The following is a 12878-nucleotide window of genomic DNA, read 5'->3' on the forward strand; positions in this document are numbered from 1 at the left end:
GGACATGGTGAAGTTGATAAATGGTATACCCTTTGTATTGAGTCATCCCATTAATGAAAAATTCCATAAAAGCGTAAAGTTTTGTCGCTGCTTAGGGACGACATTTTACAAACATGCTTTAAGGCCAGTTTACCCATAAAGAGACTCAATTAATGGCTATGTTTATTTCAGAGAGTAGCTGTGCCCGAGGGCGAGGCCTTGTTCATGATGTCCAGACAGCAAGTTTCATGCATGCTGCAGCTCCATTCATGCCTGCTGCACACGCTCCGGGCATTATGGGACGCGTCCACTATCATCCTCCGTTTTCCATAGACAGCGTATCAACAAGCAGCGTACATTCTATGATGCCAATGAATGGATTTACAGCTTTAAAACCTCGAACAAATCAACCCCAGGGCATACCAAACAACATCAGAATGCCATTAGTTAGTGCACTGGCTGCAGGATTTGGGAGTGGCCAAAACCACATGCAGTCCCTACCATTGGGTATGACTCAAGCAAGATCAAATCAGGCACATAGTGGTGGGAGGAGTGAACGAAAACCATGGGTTGTGAATACAAGTAATGGGCAGGAAGTGACAAAACCAAGCCCTTTACTGGTGGGTTCTCATACTGATAGCCTGGACAGCAATGTTGTAAACAGGACTCGTGTTTTATTGAGAAGTGTACAATCAGATTCAAGAAGTAGCGAATCAAGTGATACTACCCAAAGTTATCTAGTCCCTCAGTTAAACAGCTGTGATTCCCCTAGCCTGACCGCGAGCCCGTTGTTCGGTGACAATCCTACGTCCTTCCCATTTTTGACGAACGATTTTTGTCCTGACGCAGATAATGCATTCCTCAACCTATTTTTAATGCAACCTCATGTGAATACTAATTCTGAATTGCCTCGTGTGCCAAGTATGGATACAATTCACAGTGTATCCCATTCAGAAAGAGGCGATTCTGTGCCCGTACAGACGGACGGACATGCCAAAAACCGCACTGCAACTGGGTACGTTGAAAACAGAAACTTTGATGTCATTCATTTGGGAGCAAAAAAACGGGTTATGAGTTTAGGTGCTCTTGAACAGTTGTCCCAACTGGCAGAGGGGCCAAGTGCATTTGAATCTGCATCGCGCGTTCCTAATCTGGTTCTTCAGCGTGAACAGAGCAAACCCAAACCACTGAGAACTCTTGCAACACTTAAGACTGAGAAACCACCCTCAACGATTCCCAGTCTGCAAAGTATGGAGAATCAGACAGGCTCTACTGGTCTCCCTATGGTTCAACTTCCCCCTGATGTTCGACCTCCAACACCAGGGGGGATCAAGCGTGCCGGTCCATACCTACTAGGTAAGACTGTGTGTTTTTGACTTACGTAACTGTATTTTTGCTTAAAAAACACACATTTGGGCTTTAGGGATTTTCCTCAAGGGCGTTACATAAATGACCACATTTTTTTGTTTTGTTTTATACATGAACAAAAATCACAATAATTTCTAAGTAAAGCAACCTAATACTGCTTTGACATTACATGTATTGCGTTTAGTAGGGTTAGAGCATTAATAAGGGAATGTATGATATGTGATGTCCATTTAAAACATTAAATTTAATTGGATTTTGAGCACATTCTTAAAAGACATGTTACGTTTTGTTAAAAATGAAAAAATTCTGAACATAAACTTGAAGCAAGTATTTCTTCTTAAAAAAAAAAAGAAAAAAACTAAGTACTGTAAATTAAATGTTGATGACTATTATGTTGTTTTTTGTTCATTCAAAATCTCATATATGTATCAAAGACATCTTTATTGTTGGCAATCTCAAATATTCTCTGCAGATATGTTCATCTGACACATAGACACAATTTGTTGTTCTGCAACAAACATGAGTAAACGTGTGGGTATAGGCATAGTGCTGAAAAAACTTGTTCATATTAATGTGTTGGTTAAGTAAACAAAAGTTTATATTTTAATAATAATTTGCTTTAACTGAGAGATTTTCATTTCTTAATATTTTAAATTAATTTACAACAAAACTGCAATACTAGGAATAGTTTTAAATAATTGTAATAACAAGGGAAACAAAATAAAATAAATATGCATACCCAAGGGATTGAAATCAGGATATCTATTCTAAAATCCTATTGGTTTGTCAAGTTTGATAAAATTATCTTTCAAAATAAAAAAAAGTTATGAATAAAATACCTTAATTGCAAATTTTTCGGGTCTGCAGTCGCGATAAGATTGCTTATACAGTATATACTGTAGTCTATAGAGCAAAAATTCCATGAAATTCGTGAGTTTGCTGAGTTTCAAATCTTCATAACTTACTTACTTATAAAGATATTTTAAAAATTTTAAAAGATTTATGCTTGTTAAAGTTCATAGAATTGAATGAAGTAATGGCCATAATAAAAAAAGAAGTTTTACAAATTTGATTGGGGTTGCTATATCTAAAAACAAAAGCCACTTCACTACCTCTTCACCATGTTGTCTTCTCTAAAACCCTATACTGTTACTGGTATTACCCATTTTTGCTAAATTATTGATGGAAAGTGTTACAAATAAATGCTTAACAATTTGTAAGCTTTTAATGGATATTTATAATTAACTAACATATATTTTTAACATTTTTCTTAATCAGGAGTTTTGTTTTGTTTCTTTGAACTTACTGCATTGAGCTTTTTTGTCTTGTAACATATTCAATGGAATATTATCATTTGCGCTAAAAAATGAGGATAAGAATGATCTCCTGTTCTGTTGATCTTGACTTTATAACAAGCAAATACTGCAAAAACAACATAATTATTCTAAGTTTACCAGAAATGTCTGAATGAAATATTCAATAATATTCATATTACCAACGTTTACAAACTGTACATTATTTGAGAAGGTTTAGTTGCCTTTAGCTGTGTTAGGTTTTTGAAAAGGCTAAGTTAGGTACAGAGTACATTTAGCATGTTTGGATTTGTTGCCGTAGTGATCTTAATCAGAGATTTCAATTAAAGCAGAATTGTGTTTTTGATGTAAGCATTTTGCAATTTTTTATCACTTTTCACTCCTCCAAATTATCTGCCTTTCATCATTTTGATGCAAATATGACCATGAAACTGCCATTAAATGCATTTTTATATTGAACAAAATGTAGTTCTTTAGTTAAGCCATGTATACCTAAAGTTACTTAAACCAACATTTGTAGAGCAGTAAATATATTCAGTAACAAAATATCTATACTTAATTATTTTGACCCCTTACAAATTACATTTGAATCCCTGAAAATATCAAGCATGGGGTCATTTTACTCCTGGTTTTTAAAAACTATAACAATCCCTGTTTATTCTCATAACTTTCCAGGTCCGAGGCTGGGATCTTCCCCGGTCAAGAGCATTGTTCAGTGCCTTGCAAGGAAGGATGGAACAGATAACTTTTACACTCTCAAGGTGGTATTACAGATAAAAAAAATCTTGAAATGCTCGCATTAATGAACTTTTTATGCCCCCGGATTGAATGATCGGGGTATATTCAGGCCTTTTTCTATTTTGGGAAAAAGTACCTAGCAAAATAGGGATTTTTCGAGTCGCAAAATCTTCCGAATTGGGTAGAAATTTCATCGACAAAAGCCTTATTTGGGTAGGGGGTTTTCCAGTCATTTTGGATAACAATCATATAAATTATGGTTATATATTTTGTAGGTTGTTTTAAAAATAAAATTGAGATATAGAGTCTAATAATCATATGTCATAAGACATAAGAACCAGTAAAATAATTATTTTAATTGGATTTTTTTGGGAGAATTGGGAAAAATAAGCATATTTGGCATTGGGCATGGGTCCGACTATCGGACCCATGAGATAGGCAGAAAAAGGCCTGATATTGTTTTGGCCTGTTTGTCTGTCATTCTGTCCCAAAACTTTAACCTTGGTTAAAGTTTTGTGATAACTTTTGCAATAGTGAAGATAGCTTGATATTTGGCATGCATGTGTATCTCATGAAGCTGCACATTTTGAGTGGTGAAAGGTAAAGGTCATCCTAAAAGGTCAAAAGTCAAAATATACAATCAAGGGAAGTAATAAACTTTTAAAGGGAGATAATTTCTAAACCTGCCAAATGATATATTGAAATTGTATTTCAAAGCGGCGCAATAGGGGGCATTGTGTTTCTGACAAACACATCTCTTGTTTATAAAATGTCAAACAATTTACAACAGGATTCTTTAAGATAGAAAGTAAACATGATACTTATTCTTTCTAAGGTTAAATTGTCTGGTCAGAATTTGTACATATATAATTATATATTATCCAAGCTCTGGGAAAACCCGACTGAATGCATGTTTGTAAATTATCTCTCTAGATTAGCCTTTACATCCCTCACAGGCTACGGGTAATCAGAGTAGAAACTTTACATCCCTCACAGGCTACTGGTAATCAGAGTAGAAACTTTACATCCCTCACAGGCTACGGGTAATCAGAGTAGAAACTTTACATCCCTCACAGGCTACGGGTAATCAGAGTAGAAACTTTACATCCCTCACAGGCTACTGGTAATCAGAGTAGAAACTTTACATCCTTCACAGGCTACGGGTAATCAGAGTAGAAACTTTACATCCCTCACAGGCTACGGGTAATCAGAGTAGAAACTTTACATCCCTCACAGGCTACTGGTAATCAGAGTAGAAACTTTACATCCCTCACAGGCTACTGGTAATCAGAGTAGAAACTTTACATCCCTCACAGGCTACGGGTAATCAGAGTAGAAACTTTACATCCCTCACAGGCTACGGGTAATCAGAGTAGAAACTTTACATCCCTCACAGGCTACTGGTAATCAGAGTAGAAACTTTACATCCCTCACAGGCTACGGGTAATCAGAGTAGAAACTTTACATCCCTCACAGGCTACTGGTAATCAGAGTAGAAACTTTACATCCCTCACAGGCTACTGGTAATCAGAGTAGAAACTTTACATCCCTCACAGGCTACTGGTAATCAGAGTAGAAACTTTACATCCCTCACAGGCTACGGGTAATCAGAGTAGAAACTTTACATCCCTCACAGGCTACGGGTAATCAGAGTAGAAACTTTACATCCCTCACAGGCTACGGGTAATCAGAGTAGAAACTTAACATCCCTCACAGGCTACTGGTAATCAGAGTAGAAACTTTACATCCCTCACAGGCTACGGGTAATCAGAGTAGAAACTTTACATCCTTCACAGGCTACGGGTAATCAGAGTAGAAACTTTACATCCCTCACAGGCTACGGGTAATCAGAGTAGAAACTTTACATCCCTCACAGGCTACTGGTAATCAGAGTAGAAACTTTACATCCCTCACAGGCTACGGGTAATCAGAGTAGAAACTTTACATCCCTCACAGGCTACTGGTAATCAGAGTAGAAACTTTACATCCCTCACAGGCTACTGGTAATCAGAGTAGAAACTTTACATCCCTCACAGGCTACGGGTAATCAGAGTTGAAACTTTACATCCCTCACAGGCTACTGGTAATCAGAGTAGAAACTTTACATCCCTCACAGGCTACTGGTAATCAGAGTAGAAACTTTACATCCCTCACAGGCTACGGGTAATCAGAGTAGAAACTTTACATCCCTCACAGGCTACGGGTAATCAGAGTAGAAACTTTACATCCCTCACAGGCTACTGGTAATCAGAGTAGAAACTTTACATCCCTCACAGGCTACTGGTAATCAGAGTAGAAACTTTACATCCCTCACAGGCTACGGGTAATCAGAGTTGAAACTTTACATCCCTCACAGGCTACTGGTAATCAGAGTAGAAACTTTACATCCTTCACAGGCTACTGGTAATCAGAGTAGAAACTTTACATCCCTCACAGGCTACGGGTAATCAGAGTAGAAACTTTACATCCCTCACAGGCTACTGGTAATCAGAGTAGAAACTTTACATCCCTCACAGGCTACGGGTAATCAGAGTAGAAACTTTACATCCCTCACAGGCTACGGGTAATCAGAGTAGAAACTTTACATCCCTCACAGGCTACGGGTAATCAGAGTAGAAACTTTACATCCCTCACAGGCTACGGGTAATCAGAGTTGAAACTTTACATCCCTCACAGGCTACGGGTAATCAGAGTAGAAACTTTACATCCCTCACAGGCTACGGGTAATCAGAGTAGAAACTTTACATCCCACACAGGCTACGGGTAATCAGAGTAGAAACTTTACATCCCTCACAGGCTACGGGTAATCAGAGTAGAAACTTTACATCCCTCACAGGCTACTGGAAATCAGAGTAGAAACTTTACATCCCTCACAGGCTACTGGTAATCAGAGTAGAAACTTTACATCCCTCACAGGCTACTGGTAATCAGAGTAGAAACTTTACATCCCTCACAGGCTACTGGTAATCAGAGTAGAAACTTTACATCCCTCACAGGCTACTGGTAATCAGAGTAGAAACTTTACATCCCTCACAGGCTACTGGTAATCAGAGTAGAAACTTTACATCCCTCACAGGCTACTGGTAATCAGAGTAGAAACTTTACATCCCTCACAGGCTACTGGTAATCAGAGTAGAAACTTTACATCCCTCACAGGCTACTGGTAATCAGAGTAGAAACTTTACATCCCTCACAGGCTACTGGTAATCAGAGTAGAAACTTTACATCCCTCACAGGCTACTGGTAATCAGAGTAGAAACTTTACATCCCTCACAGGCTACTGGTAATCAGAGTAGAAACTTTACATCCCTCACAGGCTACTGGTAATCAGAGTAGAAACTTTACATCCCTCACAGGCTACGGGTAATCAGAGTAGAAACTTTACATCCCTTACAGGCTACGGGTAATCAGAGTAGAAACTTTACATCCCTCACAGGCTACGGGTAATCAGAGTAGAAACTTTACATCCCTCACAGGCTATGGGTTTTCGGAGTAGAAACTTTACATCCCTCACAGGCTTCTGGTAATCAGAGTAGAAACTTTACATCCCTCACAGGCTACGGGTAATCAGAGTAGAAACTTTACATCCCTCACAGGCTACGGGTAATCAGAGTAGAAACTTTACATCCCTTACAGGCTACTGGTAATCAGAGTAGAAACTTTACATCCCTCACAGGCTACGGGTAATCCATACATGCCATACGTCCCGATCTCGGCGGGACAGTCCCGCTTTTGGGCCCTTTGTCCCGCCGTCCTGCCATGAGACGATTTGTCCCGACATCCGTTAAAAACGATGTAAGGTGTATAGGTTCCCAATAAAATTCGCTATTCAAGCTCTGTTTCGCTAACACTTAACACCGCTAATCCCTTTATTGCCCCCAATTAACAATCCAATTCTACTTATCGTGTGTACCAGTGTTGTTTATGACACCTTATCAGCGATTTATCGGCTAATTATTGATTTCATCAGGCATTCACACCATGGTGGTCTTCAAGATAGTGGTCGCTTATTGCTATCGATAGTTTTATTATAATGAAATAAATGTTGAAAATGTGTTTATTTTGTATTTGTTTGAAACGGTTTACAAAACAATTGTTTTGTAAAATTAACGCTACGTCATAAATGAGTCTTTTACATTCAATGTTTAGTTCCAATATAGCGGGATATTTCGAATGTGCAATATACCAAAATCGCAACAAACAGTCTAATAAGTGATACCCATCCTGTCTAGTGTAATTGTAATAAAAACAACGAGGTGCTATGCATGACAGTTTGACCCTACTCCAATTAAGCTAAAAACAACGAGGTGCTATGCATGACAGTTTGACCCAACTCCAATTAAGCCGCAACAATTGACAAGTAATAAACTGCGCATGGACACATGCTTAAAAAAACATCGCAACAAACAGTAACAGTGGTACCCATCTTGTCTTGTGTTATCGTAATAAAAACAACATGTTGTTATTCATGAAAGTTTGACACTACCCCAATACAGCGCCTGACAATTCACAATTCAGTTTAATCTGTGTATATAAGAAGAAAACAAAATACGGAAATGTGTACGGCCGCGCATTCCGTGTGTAACTGATCGGTAGATAGTGTACTGTAACCCGTACTTTCAGTCAACTGGATAGCCTCCCCTGCGTTAATGTTTGCCATTGAAATTAATATAATGAGTATTGTTGTCGTAATGTTCTAGATTTTGTACTCTTAAACAGATGAATATTATCTTCGTTGTTTGCTATTGTCTTATTTAATAAAACTGTTATTGTTATGTTTTAGATTTCATGCTTCATATCAGATGTTTTATGTCTTGAATAAAAGTATCAAGAGTTTTTGTTAGTACTATATACTGACTATAGTAAAGGTGGAATGATAGATCGTTTTAGGTGTCCTGCTTTTTGGTCAAATGTCCCGACAATTTTTATGGAATGTCCCGCTTTGTACCTAAAAAATTATGGCATGTATGGGTAATCAGAGTAGAAACTTTACATCCCTCACAGGCTACGGGTAATCAGAGTAGAAACTTTACATCCCTGACAGGCTACTGGTAATCAGAGTAGAAACTTTACATCCCTTACAGGCTACTGGTAATCAGAGTAGAAACTTTACATCCCTCACAGGCTACGGGTAATCAGAGTAGAAACTTTACATCCCTCACAGGCTACTGGTAATCAGAGTAGAAACTTTACATCCCTCACAGGCTAGGGGTAATCAGAGTAGAAACTTTACATCCCTCACAGGCTACGGGTAATCAGAGTAGAAACTTTACATCCCTCACAGGCTACGGGTAATCAGAGTAGAAACTTTACATCCCTCACAGGCTACTGGTAATCAGAGTAGAAACTTTACATCCCTCACAGGCTACGGGTAATCAGAGTAGAAACTTTACATCCCTCACAGGCTACTGGTAATCAGAGTAGAAACTTTACATCCCTCACAGGCTACTGGTAATCAGAGTAGAAACTTTACATCCCTCACAGGCTACGGGTAATCAGAGTAGAAACTTTACATCCCTCACAGGCTACTGGTAATCAGAGTAGAAACTTTACATCCCTCACAGGCTACTGGTAATCAGAGTAGAAACTTTACATCCCTCACAGGCTACGGGTAATCAGAGTAGAAACTTTACATCCCTCACAGGCTACAGGTAATCAGAGTAGAAACTTAACATCCCTCACAGGCTACTGGTAATCAGAGTAGAAACTTTACATCCCTAACAGGCTACTGGTAATCAGAGTAGAAACTTTACATCCCTCACAGGCTACGGGTAATCAGAGTAGAAACTTTACATCCCTCACAGGCTATTGGTAATCAGAGTAGAAACTTTACATCCCTCACAGGCTAGGGGTAATCAGAGTAGAAACTTTACATCCCTCACAGGCTACGGGTAATCAGAGTAGAAACTTTACATCCCTCACAGGCTACGGGTAATCAGAGTAGAAACTTTACATCCCTCACAGGCTACTGGTAATCAGAGTAGAAACTTTACATCCCTCACAGGCTACGGGTAATCAGAGTAGAAACTTTACATCCCTCACAGGCTACTGGTAATCAGAGTAGAAACTTTACATCCCTCACAGGCTACTGGTAATCAGAGTAGAAACTTTCCCACTTGACATGATTTTCATTTAAAATGACTTCTTTTAAACAAAAAGTTCGGTAAATCTGAAAGTGTCGCCCTAGATTAGTCTGTGTGGACTGCATAGGCTACTCTGGGATGACACTTTATGCACATGCATTAAGGCCTGTTACCCAGAGCTCTGCTGGATTGTAAAAATTACATGTTCTAATTAACATGAAAACTCACAATACAATTTGTAATGTGAATAAAAGCTACATAACTACCGGTAAATAAATAATTAAGTGTTCTATGTTGCGTGTAGATCCTGACAATGGAGAACGGGGGTCAGGAGCGTACTGACGACCGCCAGGGCAAGATGCTGATCCACACGGAGTACAGCCTACTCAGTCTCCTCAAGCACCAGGATGGTGTCGTACATCATCACGGGCTGTTTAAGGTAGCTGGGGTGGGATGTAACCTAATTTCTGCTGATTTCCTCGGTTGGAGTGTCAAGATTCCTTCACAAATTGTTTTAAATGTAAATGTACCTGTTAGATAATGAAGGCTTCTGATGAACCAATGTAAATGTACCTGTTAGATAATGAAGGCTTCTGATGAACCCTTTTAGGCTCGATTTTTCATTGTTGGCTCATATTCTAATTCTAAAAGTATCCCAGAGTGTGCCTGGGTGCCTTGAAGTGTATTTTCTGTACCCGGGGTAGATTGTAGCATTGTAGAATACTTAAGAGTACCTTGGGTGCCTGTGTCTGAGCCGACAATGACCATTGGTGCCCCAGTAAGTAGGGGCGGGATAATTTACTACCCTAATATCTATTATTCATGCTCATTTGATGATGTCGGCCTGTCACTAGATACCAATTTCTGTATGTCATACAAAAAGCAGATCATTACTTCTCAAATAAAGCTGGTAGAAAGTTGAGTTTTTTCATTCAGGGGAATCACTTATTTATAGTGTGGGGGTTGTACACCCTTGAAATCATGAACAATTTTAATGAATTAGCAGGCACAATGTCTTATTTTGAAAAATAAAATGTTGCAGTGGCTTATAATTGTTTTGAATATTCAAACATCCCACTGGATATGATGCATATCCTTCTTGTATGATGGAAGTATTTTGGACTTCAGATTGTTTTCAACAGTTAACAGAACCTATTTTCTTCCATTAGAAATTTGATAAAGGAAAGGAATTGAATGCTTATAAAATGAAGAAGCAGGGATCAATGCAATTTTGATATTTTCCAGTATTTGACATTTGCAGAACCATTTGAGCCTTGTTCTGGGAAAACTGGGCTTAAAGCTTAAGCGTAAAGGGTCGTCCCTTATTAGCCTGTGCAAACTCTGGGGCAACATTTTACGCACATGCATTAGGCCCAGTTTATCCCGAACGAGGCTGAAGTTTGCTCGTATACAAATATTTGTCATTTTCCCTCAAGGATGAAGCGTGGGAAGAAAAAGAACAAGAAGCGGGGTCAGCAAAACCAGAGTACACTGGTCGGCGGCGGAAACGACTGTGTCTGGTCCTGGACTGCCTCATTCCGCATGAGTTCTCTGACCAGAATTCTGACCTGATCAATCTTCAGCACTACGTGATAAAAGAGAAGAAACTGTCGGAGAAAGAGGCGATTGTTATTTTCTACGACATTGTACGAGTGGTGGAGTGTCTGCATAAGGTGGGCAAATATTTAACCCTTTCCCCCATGAGAAGCAAAGTGAAAATGGCTATGTGCAAACAGCATAAAACCAGAACAGCCTGCGAGTAACTCGCAGTCTGTTCAGGTTTTATGCGGTTTGCTTCTCATCAGTATCTAAGGGTTGGAAAGGAGGCCTTTAAAACATGAATCTAGTAAGAATGGTCATTAATTAAATTTAACTTTCCATGTGACTTCAAATGCGTAAAAATATGTAACCAAGTGGTAAAGGTTTAACAGGGTGTGTACGGCTGTACAGTTTTAAAAGCTGAGTGAAGTTTTCACAGAGTGTTGTACTACCCGGTATATAAAAGGTGCCTGAACATTGAACAGAGTGTGAACAGCTTAAGGTGGCTGGGTCTTGTGAGGAAGAAAAAGTTAGTGAATAGTTTAATAGAGTATATACAGTTTGAAAGATGATTGAACATTCATGATTGAACAATCAACAAATGAGTACTTTATGAACAGATACCTGACAGACTGTAATCAGTTTAGTCAACTTATAACATTTGTGTACCTTATAAAACCCCTTGAGAGACTGACATATTTGAGTTAACCTTCAACAGGTGTTTATTGTATGAAAACACTTACAAACTGAAATAAGTTGAGTGAATGGTGAACATACTGGTATACAAACACCTGACAGACTGGCACAGGCCACAATAGAGTAGCAGTGTTGTTGTTTTTGTTCAAATTTTAGGTGACAATTCAGCCCTATTCCGAATCTCAAAAGGTATATTTTGCCCAAAAGACTGCCTAAAATTCCTTGTTGAAGGTTCCAAAAACTTTGCAACAATCAGGCCATCTACTTTTCCAGCTCTGTTAGTTGAATCTTAGGAAAAACAATATTTAAAATGCTTTATTACTTAATTATGCCCCCCTTCGAAGAAGAGGGGGTATATTGTTTTGCTCATGTCGGTCGGTCAGTCGGTCGGTCCGTCCGTCGGTCTGTCCACCGGATGGTTTCCGGATGATAACTCAAGAACGCTTACGCCAAGGATCATGAAACTTCATAGGTATATTGATCATGACTCGCAGATGACCCCTATTGATTTTCAGGTCACTAGGTCAAAGGTCAAGGTCACAGTGACACGAGCCAGTAAAATGGTTTCGGGATGATAACTCAAGAACACTTAGGCCTAGGATCATGAAACTTCATAGGTACATTGATCATGACTCGCAGATGACCCCTATTGATTTTCAGGTCACTCGGTCAAAGGTCAAGGTCACGGTGACTCGAACCAGTAAAATGGTTTTCGGATGATAACTCAAGAATGCTTACGCCTAGGATCATGAAACTTCATAGGCACATTGATCATGACTCGCAAATGACCCCTATTGATTTTCAGGTCAATAGGTCAAAGGTCAAGGTCACGGTGACTCAAACCAGTAAAATGGTTTCCGGATGATAACTGAAGAACGCTTATTCCTAGGATCATGAAACTTCATAGTTTCATTGATCATGACTTGCAGATGACCCCTATTGATTTTCAGGTTACTAGGTAAAAGGTCAAGGTCACTGTTTTCGGATGATAACTCAAGAACGCTTACGCCTAGTTTATAAATATTTGATAGCAAAAGGTCAACACCAATAGCCCAATTTTAGTAAAAACAACATGATTTTTCCCCAATCCGAAAAGGCACAGTCCTATTGCCAAATTGATAAAAAAAAAAAATGGATTACTGTATATTGTTCCTGTGTTGCC

At 38.9% G+C, this 12878-nt stretch overlaps 1 protein-coding gene across 2 annotated transcripts in view; it reads left to right on the top strand.

Annotated features, from left to right (window-relative positions):
• Positions 1-12878, top strand: part of LOC127853774 (uncharacterized) — a 45847-nt gene that overhangs the window by 24641 nt on the left and 8328 nt on the right. For both annotated transcript variants that reach the window (XR_008036744.1, XM_052388541.1), the window contains exons 3-6: positions 172-1335; positions 3336-3421; positions 9786-9920; positions 10918-11154. Coding sequence is in view for 1 of the 2 variants with exons in the window: in XM_052388541.1 (XP_052244501.1) it covers positions 172-1335; positions 3336-3421; positions 9786-9920; positions 10918-11154 (1622 nt within the window). In the remaining variant the exon portion in view is untranslated. The remainder of the gene's footprint in view (positions 1-171; positions 1336-3335; positions 3422-9785; positions 9921-10917; positions 11155-12878) is intronic.

The sequence above is a fragment of the Dreissena polymorpha genome, chromosome 12, assembly GCF_020536995.1.
Source record: "Dreissena polymorpha isolate Duluth1 chromosome 12, UMN_Dpol_1.0, whole genome shotgun sequence".
In the NCBI taxonomy this organism is placed as follows: Eukaryota; Metazoa; Mollusca; class Bivalvia; order Myida; family Dreissenidae; genus Dreissena; species Dreissena polymorpha.